At 47.7% G+C, this 20,351-nt stretch overlaps 1 protein-coding gene across 6 annotated transcripts in view; it reads left to right on the plus strand.

Moving 5' to 3' along the window:
* The window catches only part of MSH5 (MUTS-homolog 5), a 246,404-nt gene that overhangs the window by 94,703 nt on the left and 131,350 nt on the right, over positions 1-20,351 (plus strand). For all 6 annotated transcript variants that reach the window (XR_015186333.1, XR_015186334.1, XR_015186335.1 and 3 more), the window contains one exon: positions 12,533-12,583. Coding sequence is in view for 3 of the 6 variants with exons in the window: in XM_086499439.1 (XP_086355565.1) it covers positions 12,533-12,583 (51 nt within the window). In the remaining 3 variants the exon portion in view is untranslated. The remainder of the gene's footprint in view (positions 1-12,532; positions 12,584-20,351) is intronic.

Here is a 20,351-nt window from a genome sequence, read left to right on the forward strand (position 1 = left end):
TTTAAAGTCTCTTCTTCACCTTGTACATGGATAGATTCAGTAAGATATTACCGCTTCCTCTTGATCATATCAATTATTTCTTCATGGAACTCCCTCTTCGCTATTCCAAGGACCTCACCCAAGGTAAATTCCACCTTACGGTTCAAAATCCTCTCTTCCAAAACCTTTTTAAGATCAATTGCTGCCTCTATATCAGATTGGAGTTTGTAGGCCGGACCCTTTGCTTTAGTTTTTGCTGCATCCTTCTTCTTTTCTTGAGAGGCTTCTTGCATACACACTTCGGGGACATGCATCTTTGCGGGGAAGCTGATCTAGGAGGCATTGTGTCATTTCTGCCTCTACTTCTCGTAGCCCGCTTTGAAGGTCCTTCATCCCTATTCTCACCCCTACGTTTTTTTTCAATAACGTTCTCATTGGCTTGACATTTGGTAATGTATGCATGCACTGACAAAGAGTCCACAGGGTCATTCCAAGCTATTTCTAGTCGAATGCAATCTCGAGCTTCATGTAAAATCTCTTTAGTCATCTTACCCTTCATAGCAGATTCTATCGCCCATGGCCATAATTCTCCAATCCCATTAGATGCTTCTTCTCCAACCTTGACTCCTTTCTGCTTAATAGGCTTCACCTTCAACCCATAGGTGGCTGCCTCAACCATTGAGATGGCATGGCTAGTAGCCATGTCCTCAACTAGCTTCTCCATCCCACCTTTGCCAAAGTTTGTCCCCAAGAGCTTACTCGTTTCACTTAAGGGAATCTTGCCATCTTTAAAGAAAAGAAGCTCCTTTGTCAAAGCTCTTTGAAACTTTCACAATCCTGCCTTGCATGGTCAGTACTATCACGCCATATGGATCTATTTCCAAAACCTTCTTTGCTTTGAGGTCGTTGCCCTGTAAATTGACCTGATGGTTGCTCCTCTTGTAGCCTTGTAAGCTTTAACTTTAGCTCTTGCATTCCTTTAACAATATCATCGAGGATGGATTTGTTACTCTTTGGATCACAGGCTTCATGGGACTCTCAAGAACTCTTGGGGCTTGAGTAGGGTTGACTGTCATCTTGTCTCTTCATCATTTCTCTTATCTAGGAGTGAAATGGCATCTTCGACCTCATTCCAATCAGTCTTTAAGCCCTGTTTCGCATCCTTATCCTCGAGTAGTAACTCTAACTTCCCTTGAATCTCTTTGTCTGTAGCTTGCAAAAAAAGCTCTGTCTTCTGTGAGTTTAGGGTAGCCTTTTTAGTCCTTGAAGGTTGATCATAGCGGCGATCAAATTTCCTTAGCAGTTCAGTAGGCGAAAGTTCCTCTTTTGGCCGAACTATCCACTCCAAAATAGTCCTCTTTACCACCCTTTCGGAGTCCTCCATGAAATACTCTTCTTTTAAGGCTAACTTGAATGCTTCTCATGTTGCCCCATGCTCATTTCTAATCAGCGTAACCGCGAAACGTTTCACCCCGAAAGGTGGCGTTTCACCCCGAAATGTTTCACCCCGAAATGTTTCACCCTAAGCTAATGCCTCATTGAAACATCTGACTGAAATGCCAATTTTGTGTATATATAGAGTTATGTTGACAAATTAGGTGTTCACAATGCAGTGAGTAGAGACACATGCTCTGTTAACCTTGAAATAACATATACATAAGAAATAAATAACATTTTAATGGCCAAATTCTCTAAAGGGAACTTTTTTTTAAAGGCGTTTCACTCCAGGCGTTTCACCTTGCAGGTGAAGCGTTTCGGCCGTTTCACCCGTTTCATCCGTTTCGCGTTTCAGGCCTGCTGAAACTCGTTTCGTGGTTTTGTTGTTTCTAATTCCCCTTACATGCTCTCTGATCTCAGGAACCAGTGACCACAGCTAGCTCAAAATTTTGGACCATCTTTGTTTCGGGCACTCAATGAAGCTCCATCTCCTTCACATATCCACAAAGATACTTTGTTACATCTTTACCATTAAATTGGTCAATTTTTTACATTACAGATTGAAGTGCTTAGGTTGAGGAAAGCTCCCTCCTTTCTGTAGCTTGTTGCTGCATAAACATCGCAAAGGCTTGAAACATTTGCATTGTAACTGGATCAAACTAAACCGCCTGTTGCTCTTGTTGCTCCATAGCTTTAAAGCTTTGATTTGAAACCTTCAATGAAGCTTTTGAACCCTCACCCTAGTCTACTTCACGTTGGGTTCACCAAACTTTGGTCAAGAAGTGCGGAGTGCGACTAGAAAAGTGTCGGGCCTCTGACTGTGAGAGTTCGCAGCAAAATCAAAGATTTCAGGCTAAAAACACACTAAAAAAGAACAAAACTTCAGCCATGAAAGCTTATCTTTGAAAAAGAACCAAGATCAACTCAAATTTTTTTTGTGTGATGATTTGGTGTAGCCTCGCTGCCAATTACACAGCTGCAGTTCTCTTTTGCCTTGATAAAAACCCTATATAAACGCTTCAAGTCTCCGTCGTAGACATTTCATGGAAGCTTCAGAACTTCATTATACATTCGCTAGTAGGTATTTTAAGGGCGGAAACCCTAATTGGTGGCCTCACAGCCTGGAATACAAGGTTGGAACAACACGGGACTGCACTAGCATACCATAGGTGCAGGCTTTGTATCCCTTCACAGAGAAGCTTAAAGTGTTGATATTCATGTTCTAAAATGTTTCCTCACTCCTCATAGTCACGGCACCGTGAGTGATGTGACATTTTGAGCCTTTTTTTTTCAAATTTGGGTCATTTTTGACAAATTCTGGTCATTTTTAGCCCAAAAATGCACTTTTTTGCTTGTAAAAAGCTCAAATGAGTTGGGAAAAATCCCTAGAATTGTGGGAAAATCCCATTGGGCTTAAATTTCATCTTGAACTTCATTTTACCACTTGGCAAGCACTCTAGAAGCATCTCTTACGCTCCCGCGCATGAAACCTGCTATTTTTGGTTGAGATCGCTCGCATTGTACTTTCTAAGCAAAACGAGTGTGCTACTTTGATACACTTGACATTTGTACATTTCTAAAGAAAAAGAAGCATGTTTTAATGTGATAAAACATGCGTCAATGCCATGTCCAGGGCCTTGTTGTTTCGGCAAGGTATATATAAAACTGCAACCGTGGCATTTATTTTTGCATATATCACACTATGTACATCATAGCATTTGGTCCCTCATAAGAAAGGCATTGACAGTGAGGTAGATATTTTAGTTTCACATTACGCACGTGTCATGGCACGACAACTCAGCATGTCAGCGTAAACTCCAGGCCTGTCCATATAGCCTGTTGCCACGTCATGTGTTCTCTGTCTGGGCATTACTGCCACGTCATCATATTGTGACAGAAAGGCGGCATCTTACTTGAAAGCAACTGTACAGACATAGTGGTCTACTTTGTTGTTACGTAGAGAAGCACGTGCAATGTGATTAAAATTCAAGACAATTTTCACGTCAACTTGGATATCAAATGAATATGCAAGAGATGTCAACAGGGCTTGGCATCACTTGAAAATGATTGAGAAAGATACACTGGATGTCTATCGCTAGAGGTTTTGGGACAACTAGGCAAGAGTTTGCCAGTGAAGAGAATGACAGGGATTGCCAACGACTGACTTTCCTGATAGCCGATGCCTTGCATTTGCTATCTACTAGCCTGTACCCAGAGAATGCATCTCCCTTATAGAAGAGAAGGTTGCTGTTGAAGTCTCGACCATTCACTCTGATTAAAGGCCAGCTCTACAAGTCTGCCCGGATGGTATTCTGAGGCGGTGTGTCTCTCTCCATGAAGTTGAGCATATTCTTGAGGATGCCCACAATGGTCTTCCTAGTGGCCATAACCTTGGTCACATCACCGCCCAGAAAATTCTACGGAGTGGTCTATGGTAGCCTTATGTATTCAGGGATGCAATTGCTTATGTCAAAGTTTGTGATGTTTGTAAACGTTATGGCCCGAAACCAAGTAAGCAGTCCAAACGTCCTCTCCAGGTCTCTATGGCATGGTTACCATTTGAGAGATGGGGTTTAGAATTTGTGGGTCCAACTTCTCCCCTAGCTCAACTAGGTAATCGAAAGTATCTGCTTGTGGCTACAAATTATGCTACCAAGTGGGTAGAGGTACTTGCAACAATTGATTGCATTGGCAATATTGTAGCAAAGCTTTTGTAAATATATTGTGCGGGTTTGGATGTCTCATGGAGATCACAAGTGATAGGGCAATCACTTTGTTAATGAGCTTATCTCGACTTTGCTGGCCAACTACATTGCAAATCTTGCGCCTATTACCCTAGAGCCAATGGGTAGACGGAGAGCACGAACAAGGTTCTTCATCGGCCTTCTACGGAAAGCATGCCATTTTCAGCCAGCTTCATGGGCTCAAGTTATCCACGACACCCTTTGGGCATACCGCACTTCCTTCAAAGCCACAACCACTCACACCCCTTTTCACCTAGCCTTCGGGTTGGAAGCCATAGCTCCTTTTGAATTCAACTCAGGCTCCCCTCGAGTAGGCAGTCTTCTCGTTGATTGGGGTATGGGCTCTGCCTACCTCTCTCGTCTCTCCCAATTGAAAGAGAGTCACTTGTTTAGCTTTTAATACATTCCAAGCGGAGCATCTACGTCGTAAGGCGTGGCATGATCGTCATCTTCCCTAGCCGAAATTCAAGTCCGGATCATCAGTGCTACTCTATCAGGCTCGCTACTAAAGGAAATGCAAAAAGCTCATCCTTGCTTGGCAAGGCCCTTATCGAGTGTAGGAGAGTCTATCCCAAGGCGCCGTGCAATTAGCCACCCTGGAAGGCGTGCCTTTGCCGCTAGTCAATGGATTGAGTGATTAATCCGCACATTAAAAATCTCCACTGGCTTTCCTCTATGGATTGAGCCGATTCTCACTATTCAGTAGCTGCTTTTATCACCTCTTCTATCTTAGTAGGCCTACTATGTGTTGATAGGGTTAGGTTCTGGTGGTAGCCTCTTTGTTCCCATGGTGTGTTCATGCAAAGCACTAAGTGTATGGTGTTCTTATCCGGTAAACTCTTTATCTTTCTCAACTACTCAGTAGCTGCTTTCATCGCCTCTTCTATCTGAGTAGGCCTCCTTTGTGTTGATGGGGTTAGGTTCTGGTGGTAGCCTCTTCGTTCCCCTAGTGTGTTCATGCAAAGCACTAAGTTTTGTGGGGGACAACGAGCAAGGGCTTTTGACAAGTACCGCTCGGTTTCATCCACCTGGATAGGCTCCTTGGTAAACAAGCAGCCTAAGAGCCAACCGTTCAAGAAGTGGACTTAAATGACAAGAACCCAAAATTGGATGAATAAGTATATTCCAGCGGCTGACTGTAGCTCAATCCGCTACCACGCATGGGACAAGTGGGACGAGAGGCATTCATGCCTGGCGTTGGAGCCTTATAAGACGGCCGGCTTTGAACAAACACGTGGATACCTGCTGCAGCTTAATAGGAGCATTGTCGTGAATAGGAAGGAGGAGAGAGTGCTGGATCTCGCGAGTAGGCCGACTCAAACTGGCAGATAGTTGGAGGCGCGGACATAGTATTTGCTCACTGTGCTCCCAATTAGAGGGTCGTTCGCTTTCGCATTTACTGGTGTCTTACTCCATGATTGATGATTCTAGGGGGTGCTGGCTAAACCGATTCAACTCCACCTTCAACGATATCGACCCGTCGTTGGATCCTGAAGAAAGGACCGTTATCCTCCTTGGTGGGGAGGCTCGCGTGAAGCGGCTGCCTTATGGGTACGTCGTGATCTGCACTTGAGGAATGGAACCGCAGGGCACGTGCCTGTGGTGAAGTTCCTCGGGGTACTTGGGTGCTTTGCATAGGCATATGGAGGGATATGCCCTCCTTCCTATGTTTTTATTCTATAATCAGATCCCTTTCGAGGGAAATGACTTCATTCTCCCCAAGTGAAGCCAATTGAGTTACAAGAGCGCCCAAGTGTCTTGCCCCCGCGGGGGGAGGGGGGGGGGAGGGGGGCTGGGGGTTGGTGGTCAACCTCGCCAAAAAGGGGTTGGGAGGTGCAAAGGGAGACACCACCAACCTCAGCGGACGCCAGTTGTGAGTCGACGCTCTTCCAAGCGGGTATGGCATTTCGTAGGGGAAAACCGTAGGGTTACAAGGGCAGTTTAGCGCGGTGAGCGATAAGTTACCTGGATGAGGAAACTCCGAAGGGAAGGCCAAAGCAAGTCCCGTAGTACCTGGGCCTCTGAATAGAGGTACTTGGCGTTGGCACGTCCATAACTAGTCAGCGAAATGGGTCTCTCAAGGGCACTGCCCTAAGAATGACCAAGACTATGCACCGAGGCTCCTAGGGCATATGCTTTTGTGTGTGTGTGTGTGTGTGTGTGGGGGGGGGGGGGGGGTCAACCTCGCCAAAAAGGGGTTGGGAGGTGCAAAGGGAGACACCACCAACCTCAGCGGACGCCACTTGTGAATCGACACCCTTCCAAGCGGGTATGGCATTTCGTAGGGGAAAACCGTCGGGTTACAAGGGCAGTTTAGTGCGGTGAGCGATATGTTACCTGGAGGAGGAAACTCCGAAGGGAAGACCAAAGCAAGTCCCGCAATACCTGGGCCTCTGAACAGAGGTACTTGGTCGCTGGCACACCCATAACTAGTCAGCGAAATGGGTCTCTCAAGGGCACTGCCCTAAGAGTGTAGATAATTTTGGCCTCTTGGGGAAGCAAAGCCTCCCATAGTCCAGAGGAAACTAGTGACAAAAGCATCTGCCCTAGGAGCCTTGGTGCATAGTCCTGGTCGTTCTTGTGCACTTTTTGGTGTATGAGACGAACGGCTGGGAGTGCCCAGGCCCCGACCCGACTCATAAAACAAAACAAAACAAAAAGCAAAGGACTAAGTGTATGCTGTTCTTAATTTGATCGTTGCTTTTCTATCCGGTAAACTCTTTATCTCTCTCAACTAATCTAAATGCTGGCCCACTCATCCATATCATTATTTTCTAGAGCTACCCCTTCTCTAACCATTCTTGGAAGTACCACAGTCGTCATATGCTATTGTGTCTATGATAGCTCACTGTGTGGACGTAACCTATGGCTGTGCTTTTCAAAATGTTCTTTAACAATTAAAGCTGCAAGATGCATTCAATAATTCAGCTTATCTCCGAGCACTTCCTTGTCCACTGCTACTGTTGCACTGTAGGGATTCGGGTTCGCTTCTGTTGCACTGTACGGATTCTTAGCAAGTGGCTCTGTGTATCTTTCTCAAATTCCTCCCGAGTGTGTTGCTCCTCTCCATGATTATCTTTTGTTTTGAGTCATTGCATGTGGCCTCTACTTCTCAAGCTCTCGCCCTGTTGATTGCGTCACTGTCATTAGTCTTGCCCTCGTCCTCTCGCCCGGCCTTCTTGTCTTCGGCCAGCAGCTGCTCGCCTTCTCCTTCAGCCTTGCCCTCGCCGTTGCCCCATTCTGGGCTCCCCCTGGACCTGGCCTCGCCTCCCTTCGCCCTCGTAGGTCTCGCCCTTCGCCCTCGTCCAATTTTCCTCGCCATTTGGCGTTCAGGCCAGCTTAGCGTAAGTTCTCTAATAAACTGACGTGGCTTTTAATTTTTTAACAAAGCAAATACCATATGGCAGCATATACGCAATTTACCTACACACTTTAGTACTTCGTTTTCAACGCAATTTACCTGCTAGCTTCAATACTTCGTTTTTCAGCGCTGCTCTTGCAGGTGAACACCGCTGCTCACGCTCAATCCTACTCCCATATATCCCCCTGGTTTCCCAACTCCCATTGCAACCCCTCCTCCCTCCTTGCTAACCATCGCTGGTCCCTCCCTGGCCACCCTACAGACAATGACTCAACAGCACTCTAGAGCAGATCAGAGATACAATCAAATCTTTTTGTGCTCACTGTATGCTCACTTTGGTACTGAGTTCAATGTATCTCAATGTATACGGGTGTGGTTTAGAGTGCATGCTTTGAAAACTCTACTCAATTGCGGCGGAATACAGTTGTATATGTATATGGGTGTGGATTAGTGCAACGCATACTTTTGGGAAATCTCGTCAATTGCACACTAGAGTTCTCAGTTCTCAGGTAAATTATCAATTGTGGTCAATCATCAGTATCTCGAAAATGGTTTACACTAGAAATCGGAAATAACACCTCCAATTGGAGCAGTAGTCCTGACCTCCTCCTCTGGGGATAACAGTGAAAGCAAGTCGGACTATGCACCAAACTCACAACAACTGTCCGAGGAATCCTTCGATGAAGGTTCACCCCAATCTACAGTTGCTCCAGGTAAGGTGACCACTGTCCAGGTGCCACACGCTTCTGGTGCCATCTCCATGGCACCATTGCTTATGGTTTATCACTTACAGACACCCAGTCCATTACTCAAGGATATTTTTTCTCAAGGGCAGTTACTACACCTTGGTCTCCACAATCCTGCACAGGTAGATCTCTCTTGACCTATTTTTAATGAGAAATTGAGTGCTCTTTAAATCACTTTTCGGAAACTCAATGGGGTTACTCTTATAGTGGAGGACGTTGGGCGTTCTATGGGGATACTCATTGTGCCTATACCTTTGTCGACCACCAAAACCTTCTGCAATCTCTCCCCTGAAGATACTGCTAATGTGTGCCAGGAGCTGTTGTCACACTCACATACGGGTCTACCCGGAATCAACATCTGTACTCTATTTCACAATATTACTTTTTACTGCGCGCACCGGCCAAGGCAGTAGTTCCTTCATCTCAAGTAGTGTGATGCATTTTTTTTGTGTTTGCCACTGTCTGCCCTATCCCTTTCAGCATCTGCTCTCTATGGCGTTGTAGGACAAGCCAAAGCGATTCCAGACACAAAGAAAGAGGAAGGCAGAGAGGTTTAATTTCTATGCGGCCCCATTATGTATTGGGTAGTGCAACATATGTAGTAGAAAATAGATGCTACTGTTGTCTCTAATCCGTGGATTAATGCCTCGGAGCAGCCAATTCCATCCATGCAACCCAAAGGGAAAGGCACTCTACGCAAACGGGCTAAGGTACATAAAGACTCGAAGAGCTGACAACATTACCTTTCTCCAAGTCCTTGGTGAAAGTCTCTAAAGTTTGGGCGGCAACTCCAATAATTGTGATCGGGGTGGCTTCTGTGGCCACCTCTACCTTTACTCCACCCATTATTAGTGTTGCAGGTGCCCAATCACACGCCCCAGTTGTGTCAGCAATACCACCCACTACTCCTAGTGCAGGGGCACTTAGCTTTGGGCAAGGTGATCCCTTCGTCAACTTTTCGCCCCAGGCCGACAGACTTCTAGATCCGGATGGAAAGGAAATTCAGATTATTATAGATGCAGCCATCTCTATCCAAGGCATTAACGTCCTGCGTCACGCCGTATATGACAGTATGCAAAGGGAAGTGCGCAGCCACCTTCAGAGATTGATGGATAGGGATGTGTTAATTGCTCAAGCTCAAGATCGAATTAGAATTCTCACTCGACAGGTGCAGGATCTCAAACACATAGTCCGCACTTTACAAATGCAGTTAAAAGAAGCAAATGATATGGCTGTAGTACAAGAAATTCCCTCCGTGGTCAGTCAAGTGTGTCCCTTCTGTGCCCAAGCTCATCCTCTAGCCTTTTGACAAACAACTACATCCCTGACAACTACAACTCCAAGCTCTACTAATGTTGCTGTTGTGGCACTCCAAGCGAATGCTTCGAAGGATCATTTGGTGGATTCCCAAGGTGTCGACCAACCACCACCTACATCGGAGTCTTGGCACTTGGGGTCGGCTTGCTCACAGTTTGGAGGACCCTCCGTGGCCTCACTCCCCCAGCCTCACACGTCCCATCATGCTCCCTTTTACAATGGTTTCATCGTCCGACCACTAGTAGCTAGCAGCTCTTGGGCGTCTTCACCCTCCAATGTAGATTCCATAGTCGCACTTCTTGCAAATCTTTCTCTTTTAGTACACCACTCTCCGGGCGGGCCGTTAGTGGTCTTGTGGTGGGCAACCTGTAGCTGGGCTAGGGTGTCACTCTACACGGAAGGACAAGACAATTGCAGTTGGTCGTGGGTTCACACTTGGTGGACTTGATACGTGGCAGGAGTGGTGGTTTAGATAACACCATGGTCAGTTCTTCTCTCCCACAGTATGGGATAGGTGCAACTGGTCAGTTAGAGATATTTGAGTTATCCGTTGGTTGCCCCTTTTGGGTTGTATATATGCTCACATTTGCTTTAGTCTAGGGACACTGTTCTAGATGGTTTAATGAGTCTTGAGTCTAGCGTCGTGGTCGTGTCGAGTCTACATCACACACCTGCACTCATCTGTACATCTTGAGCCTCGACACCTCCATTGTACCCGTGAGTTCTTGGCTTGGAGCAGAGTGTGCTGCCATGCTAGAGTTGGTACCGGTTCATTTGAGTTAGTCGAGTCCCATGTGATGTCCAGGTTCTATTGTTGAGTCGCTTGTTTGCTTTGTTGTTCATTGCCTACAATTTTTTCATTCTGTTGGAGTGAGATTTCATGCACACTACATTGAGGAGCACCCACAATAGAGAGCATGACACATTATTCACGCTACAGTGATCTACACTGACCTTCATATATGGTCAACAGAAGGTTGAGTTTTCAGACGCATACACTTACTTGGGAGTGTTCTTTAGTGGTCCAGTGTTCTCCTTGAGGAGAGCAACAGAGACCACATTGACGAGAGCAAATATAGCTTTGGGGAGGATGGAGAGGATGTGTTCGTAGATTCAGTTTCAGGAACCTCAACTAAAGCTCTGGCTATTTGATACATTGGTTACTTCAACTATGCTCTATGGGGTGTAGATATGGGGACCATCAGTAGACCATCATAGTCGAGCTTTCGTATAATGGATGGAGATGCATGGAGAGGCCTATGGTCTCTATGATTTTTTTCCCAAGAAAAAGATCCTTGTATTAGTTAATAAAACTGCCGAGCGGGCTACAAACTTTCTCGACAAGAGGGGGCTACATCAGCATGAGGGGAGACTCTCCCAATGAAAAAATGAGATAAGTACAATGATGGCTAAATCAAGAGATGGGAGGAGGAAACAACCACACAGACTCCCGGTAGTGCCATCTAGGAGCCCCATGGACCATGGTATAGAAAGGCCCTGGATGCCAAAGTCGTAGGCATGCCTCGTGGCGCTCCCGCATACGGTCGGAGATGTTCTATGTTTGCTTTTAGTGCTTTCACATCGCTGAACACTTCTGTGTTCCGCCCTTTGTATCTGATATTTTTGGTGGGTTTTCCTTGCTTTGAGGTTTCCCACAGGTAAATTAATCAAATCAGATTTACTAAAAGAAAATGTGTGTGTGTGTGTGTAGGCCTGATTTTCCTGAAGGGATCTCCCTGATTTGGGGCAGCCCTTCACACACTATAAAAGCACCCTACTGCGAGCAGCCCTTTACACACAGAGCTCGGGGGACTTTAGCTCGTCATTGCTTGAGCACTTGATTTCGGATTTCAGCCTTCCCACAGTTGTACTTGCAACTTTCAACTCAATCAACAAATACCGGATCGGGGGCACTGATGGTGGTATATCAGGGCCACTGACTCAGTACAGGGGCCTCCGGATCTGACATCCATTTACTATTTTCATTCAATTTATTTCCAGTTCAGTTCTTTCAAGTTATTATTTGAAGTGTTCAAGTGCTCTGAAGTTTTGTGCTCTCTGCATTTTGTCCGATCACTCGCCGGAAGTAATTACAGAGCTTGGATATATTTTGTGAGATGAATGCTTCAATTTTGTTGGTTGGTGAGAGTTGTAAATCTGTGCCAGGTTACTTTTGCCTTGATGTGTGGTCTCTTGGGTGGGTGACCAGTTGTGAATCCCACAGGGATAACATTTGTTTGGTGTTGTTATTATTTAAGGGGGTTGGAAGACTTTTCTTGTGCCAAGAGATGCTTGAGATTGGTTGATTATAAAAAAGAGCTGCAATCTGCCCAATCTCTTCAAACTATGACATATGACATTGTGGTGGCATGCTTTTCTAGAAAACTTTCAACAGGTTGAAGACTCACAAAAGGTATGAAAATCTATTTAAAGCTTGGTACAAGGTGAAGGAAAAACTATAGATGACTTTATGAAGGTGTTTAATGAATTGTGGGCAAAGTGATGCATACCTTTGGGTCCGTTAGGTTCGTGTAGAAGCTTTCGAACGGAAGGGAAAGTTCAAAGACGAGGTGGAAGAGGGGGAGATTTGGAAATGATGGTGGGATGGAAGAAGCAGTGAGAGCATAGTTGGGGAGGCCAATGAGCCTATGAGGGTATGGGGGAGGTCTTAGGGAGGAGGGGGGTTTTCTGCCCTTGGGGGGGGGGGGGGGGGGAGTGTTACTGGGATAGGAGCAAGGGATGGACCAAAACTGGGAGGAAAAGGGTTAGCTAACGGGCACTTAGTAGAAACTAGGTTTTCTGTAGTGGATCAATAAATTATGCTGTGAATTGGCTCTTCGCTGATGATTCAAATAGATTGCAGGGTGCTATTTGTTCACTTTGACAAAGCAGTCCAATTTGTAACAGTATTTAGGTCTCTAATGAGCTATAGGTGTATTGGTTTTCAGCTGGATGATTTGAAACACATGTATGAAGGACTACCTGACTTCCTTGAGCAGGTAAGTATGCCCTGTTAAATTCTTGAATTGTGACTTCTGGATCTGAACATGCATATGAAGTCTTGCTCCTGAATGTTGGAATATTCATGTTGAAACACTTCCTGCCTTAAAGCTATGTGACGGTTATTTTTATATTAGAGTGCATGCCCGTATGGTGGTTCAGTATCATTTCTAAAGGAGATAGCGTATATAAAGATTCTGCAATAAAGATTTGATTATGAGTCTAACACAACACCAAGTTCCCAAATGTAAGAAATGAATCTCACTAAGAGGAGATGGTTAAACCATTGGAAGCATACTGCCCACAAGAGTTTGACTTTTGAGGGGTCAGTCCGATATTAGTTTTTTCCACATGCACAATCTGCACAGCCTATGAAGCACCAGCTCATCACCTTCCTAAATGCTGATGGGTCTTGGTGGCTAACCTCGTGACTAACCTAGCTCTAAGCCTTTATAAAGGATAAAAGTTTTGCGCATGTAACGCAACCTGCGCAGTCTATGAAGCACCTCCATCACCTTCTTGAACCTTGACAGGTCTTGGTGGCTAATTTCTTTTTGTATTTTCTCAAGGTGACGATTAGTTGTGGTTGACCATGCATGCTAATAACTAAACCTCATGCATGTTTGCTGAAGCAACAACATCTACATCACTCCCTTGTTTACATCTAGATGATTGGGTTACTTGAAGTTTTTTTGTGTGGTAGCAAACTAATTGGAATCCAATAGAGCTCAATGGCAAATCTGGCTCCCAAGTCTGAACAATTTTGAGCACACTAAATACTTTACATTGTCCGATAGCATTCTGTAACCAACATGGACACCCTAAGTCTAGATTTCTATCGCGACACAAAAGAGATTCACTTCAAAACACTTAACAATTCAAGAGTCATAGTTCAATTCGAGACGACATGGCTCGGCGTAATTTTAATGCCCAGAGGTATTGGCTTCAAAGATTGGCGCCCCTTTCGGTATCTCTTTTATATTAATGCTTGATCAAGTCACAACTCCCCTGGGTCCTCGGCTCTCAGACTCTGCGTCCAGATGCCCTGCAGAGTGAGGCCCTTCGGTTTCTTTTATTCTTACAAAGGGTTGCCAAAAGCAGAGCCCCAAAAGCAATTAAACTAAAAAGCAAACTGTCCCAAAAGCAACTAGTCCTCAAAAAATGGCAAAAAGCAACCATCGCAAATTACGGAATACCATACAGCTGCCACGTCCGCGTGTTAGTCAACGCAATTTTCGGACACTCCGTACAATCTGCCACGTCATTTGCTGCTGCTGTGTGTGTGTGTGGGCAGTACTGCCACATCATCATTTTGTGACACTTTCGGAAGCCAAACCTTTGATGTACAAAGTTTGGTTATGAAACCTTATGCTTGTTTGCTAAAGTAACTACATTATCAAAAATAAATGAACTGCATGAGCATGCAAAATCTAGAAATGAGGCCTATATCTAAAAGACCCCAAGAGCTTGTTACTGCTGCGGGAGACCCCCACCCCCCCCCCCCCCCCCCCCCCCCCCCCCCCCCCCCCCCGGCACGCTCCCCCGTTTGCTTGGCGCCGCTTCTGCCCCAGTCCCTTGCGCTCCGTCCTTTTTTTGTGTGATGCGTGCTACCTCCACCCTGCCCCGCTGCTACTTGCCATTGCCAGCCTCCCTCCTGTGTGTGCCGCCTGCAACTTCTTCCTCCAGTCCCCCAGCCCCCCTCCACTTGCATGTGCTATGTGTGTGTTGTTTTCAGCTTACCAGTGGGATACATCGACATCCCTGCCCTCCTCTTCACAACAACAGACTCAATGGCGGCCCTTGCTCCACCACAGAGGGACTCTACTGAAGCCCCCTCTCCCAACAACGCAGAGTCAACCCTTCGACTTGCTCTTTCGCCAGAAGAGCAAGCGAGCTTGATAACCGAGGTGGAAGGACTTCAAGCCACCTTGGTCATTTGCAAGATTGTTGGCACTCCGCTAAGCAGAGGCGAGGTTCGGGACTTGCTCTAGGCCCAAACTCCTCACCGAAGTAGCCAAGATCATCGATGTGCACATTCACGGGAGAGGTTATTACTAGACAGAGTTTGAGTCCCTAGAGATGGCAACCAAAGTGATATCGATGAGGCCGCTCGGCATTCGGGCACTCTCGGCTGATCCTTTTAGAAACAAACAACGATGCTTGTAGAGAGGGGCTTTGGGCTCATATGCCTTTTTTGGTCAATGAGGAGATGTGATAGTGTTTATAGAGGTGGGTGGTGTTTGAAAAAATTTCCTGCGCGTATGCTTCCTGTCGCGAGAACTCCTTGCGCGTCACCTGCCTGTCGCGAGAATTCCCTGCGCATCACCTGCCTGCTCTTCTGCACGCTGCTGCACCTGCGCCAACAGGGGTGTGTCACTGTGTGTGCGCGTGTGGGCAGTCTCTGCAGGTGGTGTGGTAACCTAGTGTGGTGTGAGACAGCGCGTGGAGCTTCTGTTCCTGCACTGAGCAGCAGTATTCAGCAAGCAGCAGCGCGACCTCCTGCTCCTCGCCGTTGTGAATTGCAGTAATGCACAGCAGCCTGTCAGTGACAGTTGCAGAAAGTTTTGCACGCCATTTGTGGTATCGTTTGGCAGGACTGGCAGACCAGCTTGTATAAAGGGTAGACTCTCAATCAAGCCCCACTTCTTTGGGCAGAATTTTGCAGATGTATACTGCTGTGGGTTTTGGTTGTTGCTTTCGGTGAAGCATGTACATAGTTGTGGTTTGTATGTTATTTGCAAGGTGTTCTCCACAGTAAACTGCAAGATTTTCTCGTCAGTAGATTTTGTTTGAAGAAGGGATTTCTTTTGATTTATGTTTGATTCACTGTGCGTCTTTAAGCGTCGGAAAGCGATGGAACCCACGTCGGAGGCAGCTTCAAAGATCAAGGCATGCTTGTATGAGGACTTTGCGGAGGTTCGACAGGCATGGAATGGTCAGGTGCCTGTTCTTGAGGTGCGCATTCCGGTACAGGACCTCATGGACCCAGTTGCGCAGTACGCTATGAATGCAGTTATTCTGTTTTTCCCCGGGAAAATGCCTACTGCGCAAGATGTCGGCCAATGGGTCGATTTTCTTCTTAAGCGACAAGCTGTCTGTGGTGTCTACTTTGGAGCGCGTGGATTTTATGAAGTTTTGCTCACGGATATCGAAGCTCGAAATCTTTTGCTTGAGATGTCTCCCCTCTTTTTTAGTATGCAGATGACACATGTTCTCCCGTGGGCACTCACTAAAGACTACCAGAGTCTTATTCGTCATAAGTGCCCGGTGTGGGTGGAAATTGTTGATTTCCCTCGCATGTGGAGACATTTCCTGCCGTTGTTGGCTGCGTAGCTTGGAAAGGTTATCTGTCCTCCAAAATTGGATGCAAATACCAACAGGTTTTGTATCCTATGGGACACGGATAAGATTACTCCTGATGGAATTATGGTTGACTCAGGTGATCCATGGGTAGGCAAGCGCCCATTTAAACTTAAATGGGGAAAATTTGCGAATTCATGTTTTCGATGCGGCAAATTTGGTCATATGCAATCCGAATGTCCGGAGCCGGTCTTGCAACCCCCTCCCTCTGCTGTTCCTTTGTCTACCTCTATCCCTACTGGAAAACCCACAAGTGAAGCCAAGCAAAGTGGAGTTTCTACTGCTAAAGTGGCTTCGAATGTGGACAAAGGGAAAGGCAAGGTACAACAAGTTACTGATCTTGGGAATGGGACTGTTGCTAAAGGCAAAAATGTTGGACCTGCTGATGTCAATACATGGGTGGTGCCGAAAAAAGCACTCAAGATTTGCACGCCACTTTCTGCTCGTAATTATGTTCCCTCTGTTAATGCTAACAAGAATGTATCGTTTAAGCAACTTCCATGCAATGACAATCGTACGCTGATTGATGCGTGGGACATAGCGATGCACTCTTACAAAGATGTACTCCTTGGTGAGGCTTCCACTTTGCATGTGAACACTGTGGACACGTTTCCTGCCCTGACTCAGAGGATGGGTCCTCGTACGGATGCAGTGGATGGAGACGTGTCTATGGGCACCCCCACTTGATTTTGATACTTGTTGCTTTGTGTATATATGTTTCCCATGCAAAGTCATATTAAATGCATCTCATACAATGTGCGTGGGTTATGCAACCTGGACAAATGGTGGCTGACTTGGCACTATGTACATACATGTAGGGCAGATATAGGTTTTTTGCAAGAGCACAATCAACACGAGTTTGCTGGTCAATGTTCCTATTTTGCTGGATATTGGATTGCGTATGCTGGCTTGCACGATTTCTCTGGTATATTGATGCTCATTCGACATGAGCTTCAGCCTGTTCTGTTATACAATGATCCGCATGGTCGGTGGATGGTGGTACAGTGTTTGTTGAATGGTCGAGTACATGAATTTGGAGGTACATATGCATATACGGCTTCTGGGCAAAGAGCTGCTTTGTGGCAAGAAATCTCGTCTCGCCCATGGACATCGAATGCATTTTTTCTGTGGAGATTTCAATAATACTCCTGATTTGCTTGACAGCACCACAAGAAATTCGCATGTGTTGCTTGCGGAGAAACATAATTGGGATCTTCTTGTTGCCTCTGCTCAAATGACTGATATATGGCGTTCTTTGCATCCTGATGCCTCTGGTTTTACCTTTCAGCATGCTGCTCATTCCTCTTACAGAGCACGACTAGATCGTTGGTATTTGCTTAATGGGCAACAGTATGAAGAATTTGTATGTGACGTGAGGATAGATTATGCTCTACAGTTATCGGATCATTATCCTCTTTTGCCGTCGTTGTATTTTGGACAGTTTCTTTGTGATCGGCCTCTTCACAGGAAACGTTTGTTGCATGTTAATAATGCCTATCTTACTCATGAAGCTTTTTGGCGCATGGTTGTCGATATTGTTCCTCCGCTGTTGGCTCAAATGCATATTGATTTGGATGCTGCTTGGTATCGTTTTGTCATGAGAGTAAAAACTGTGATTTCTGGGACACAATTTTATTTGATAACGCTAACGCAAGTGACAGGGAAATTACTGACTTCTGACTCCGAGCTCGCTGTTGCTGTTGCGCTACCCACTCGCCATCGCAACCTCCCCCTGCCCCTCCCCCCCTCTGCCCTCGCGCGCCACCGCTGCCCATTCCCCCTTTGCCCTCGCCGCCCGCACCTGCTGCGCGTACGCCAGCGCGCTGCCCAGCCTGCCCGCAGCCCTATGCCAGCCCTGCCCACCTGCTCGCCAGCTTTCCCCCACTCTCGCCTGCCGCCCCGTTTTCTGCCTCAGCCCCTCATCCCCGCCTCCCAATCCTACCTCACGACGGCCATCCTGCTTGTCGGGCCTCGCTAGTACTAGTGACGGGTTCGGTCCTGCAAAAGCTTCGTTTTTCGACTACGTTTCTCCGCCCCTCCCCTACAGCAGCAGACACAAATGGAGGCTCCAGCTTCGCCACAGAGGGACTCTGATGAAGCCCCCTCGCCCGACCCCGCTGAGCCCACCATTCGACTTGCTCTCTCGCCTACAGAGCAAGCGAGCCTTGCCGCAGAGGTAGAGAGATTGCAGGCGACTTTGGTCATGTGCAAGGTTCTCGGCACTCGACCTAGCAGAGGAGGGCTGTGAGACCTTCTCCAGGCCCGCCTTCTCTCAGAGGTGGGCAAGATCTTGGATGTCCAGATTCTCGGACGGGGGTACTACCAGATTGAGTTCGAGACTTCCGAGATGGCTTCCAAGGTCATTGCTATGAGTCCACTGGCCATCCGAGCATCACGCGCCCACTTTCGACAGTGGCGACATGGTTTTGATCCGACTTCGGATGTGCTAGTAGAGGAGGCAGACATCCCCATCTCAGTCTGCTTTCCGGGTTTACGGAGGGAGTACCTTCCACTTCTCTCCAGGATTGGCTCCGCCATCGGGACAGTCCTGGAGACACCTCGTACGGCAGCATCAGTAGCTGCCAAGGCGGCTGGCATCCCTTCAGTTCGAGTTTTGGTCAGAGATACCCACACGCTCCCGAAGGTCATCCTTTTGCCTTGGGTGAGTGGGGGTTGGTTTCGACAGAGTGTGGAGTACTCGGGTCTCTCGAACCAGTGCTTCATTTGCAGACAGATGGGCCACCTAGCGAAGGCCTGTCCACAGAGGAGACCACGACCCGCACCCCAGCCTCAGCCCCAACCTGCCAAGGCTGGGCCGCAGCCACAGCCAGCGACACTGAGCACAGATTCAGCGCCACCCTCCGAGCCTGGGGCTCCAGCGGAGGAGGGGTGGCAGCAGGCCCGTGGCCGTCGACGCTAGGGGCCACAGCGTCAGCCTAGTACTCAGAGTGGCCCCCAGGTGCCTACTCAGCAGCAGTGGGTTCCCACGGGGAACCGCTTTGGGCCTCTTGAGCAGGAGGAGCCTCCTTCGCCAGCCTCCACCTCCGCTTCACCCTCGCCAGCCGCTCCGCCTTCCGATCTCCCCTCCTCCTCCTCATGCCCTCCCCCGCCCTCTGCTACCGCTCACCCCCCACCTCGCCCCCCCCATGTCTCTGCCGCCCCACCCCGCTTCTCCTCTCCCCCGCCCCCCCCAGCCCCTTCTCCCCCTCCTCCTGCTTCAGTACCTCAGTCGGCTCAGGAGACTGGACCCTCGCCGGCGGTTAGGAGATCTCTTGGCAGTGCCTTTGCCACGAGTCGCCTAGCGAGAGAGGGTCAGCCCTTCATGCGGCCCCCTCTGCAGATTCAGACATCTTCTCTTGCAGCTATCTCGCGTGGTTTGACGAGCATTGACCTCCGACGCCGCTGGGATTTCTTCGATTACGGGTTTACTCGTTTTCTTGGCGACTCCGCAGCAGACCACGAGGCAGCCTGCTTTAGAGTCCACGCTTTGTTCCTCGCCGCTAGGGGGACAGAGGCCTTGGACTCAGCAGTTGGTTTCTCCTTCCCCCTCTGTGGCAAGACTGAGACAGAGTGGTCCCTCGACTCAGTGGTGGGATGGTTGCATACACAGGTTCTCAAGTTCTCTCACCACATGGGAGAACTTGGCGTTACAGATTTGCTGCAGACGTTGTGGCCACTGGCCAAGTTTGCGGTGACACCCCCAGACTCAGCAGGATGTAGACACATTGTGGTGTACTTTTTTGCTGATACGCAGTGTTTGCCTTGCTATGTATTCATTCATGAGGACTCCTGGACAGAGGAGGTTGCTTTACGCACGGCTCGCTCTGCTTGGGCTTGGACCAGGCACTCACTGCAGTCTCGCCTATCTAGAGGACGCTCGGATGCGGATTACTCCCCATCCAAGCCTGCTTCGAAGATAGCTCGTCTTGTTGCTGCGGCAGCATCTGTTCTCTCTCGCTCCCCATGAGGATCGTCTCGTGGAACGTGCAGGGACTAAGTGGGCCCCAGTTTCAGCGACAGCGGGGCCGATTGCGTCAGGAGCTTCAGCATTGCCTTGTGGGAGGAGAGATTGATCTCCTTATGCTTCAGCAGCACCATTTGTTCGAGAGCCGCATTCGGCGATGTGGTCAAATTTTGCGTGGACGCTATGATACCTTTTGGTCAGCTGCTTTTGGACCTGGAGGCATCCAGGGTGGGGTATGTATGACTATTGCGGACTCACTACAGCAGGCCATTGTGGGCAGACGGATTATTGTACCAGGCAGGGCTCAGTGGATTACTTTGCAGGTTCAGGGTCGCCTTGTGGGTTTCCTGAACATCTATGCGCCCAATGTGGCGAGTGCTCGTGCAGAGTTTTGGTCACAGATTGTTGAGTCTTTGCCACATGTTGACCAGTGGTGTGTAGGA

The sequence above is a fragment of the Adiantum capillus-veneris genome, chromosome 25 (assembly GCF_014529385.1).
Source record: "Adiantum capillus-veneris isolate H3 chromosome 25, ASM1452938v2, whole genome shotgun sequence".
Lineage (NCBI taxonomy): Eukaryota > Viridiplantae > Streptophyta > Polypodiopsida > Polypodiales > Pteridaceae > Adiantum > Adiantum capillus-veneris.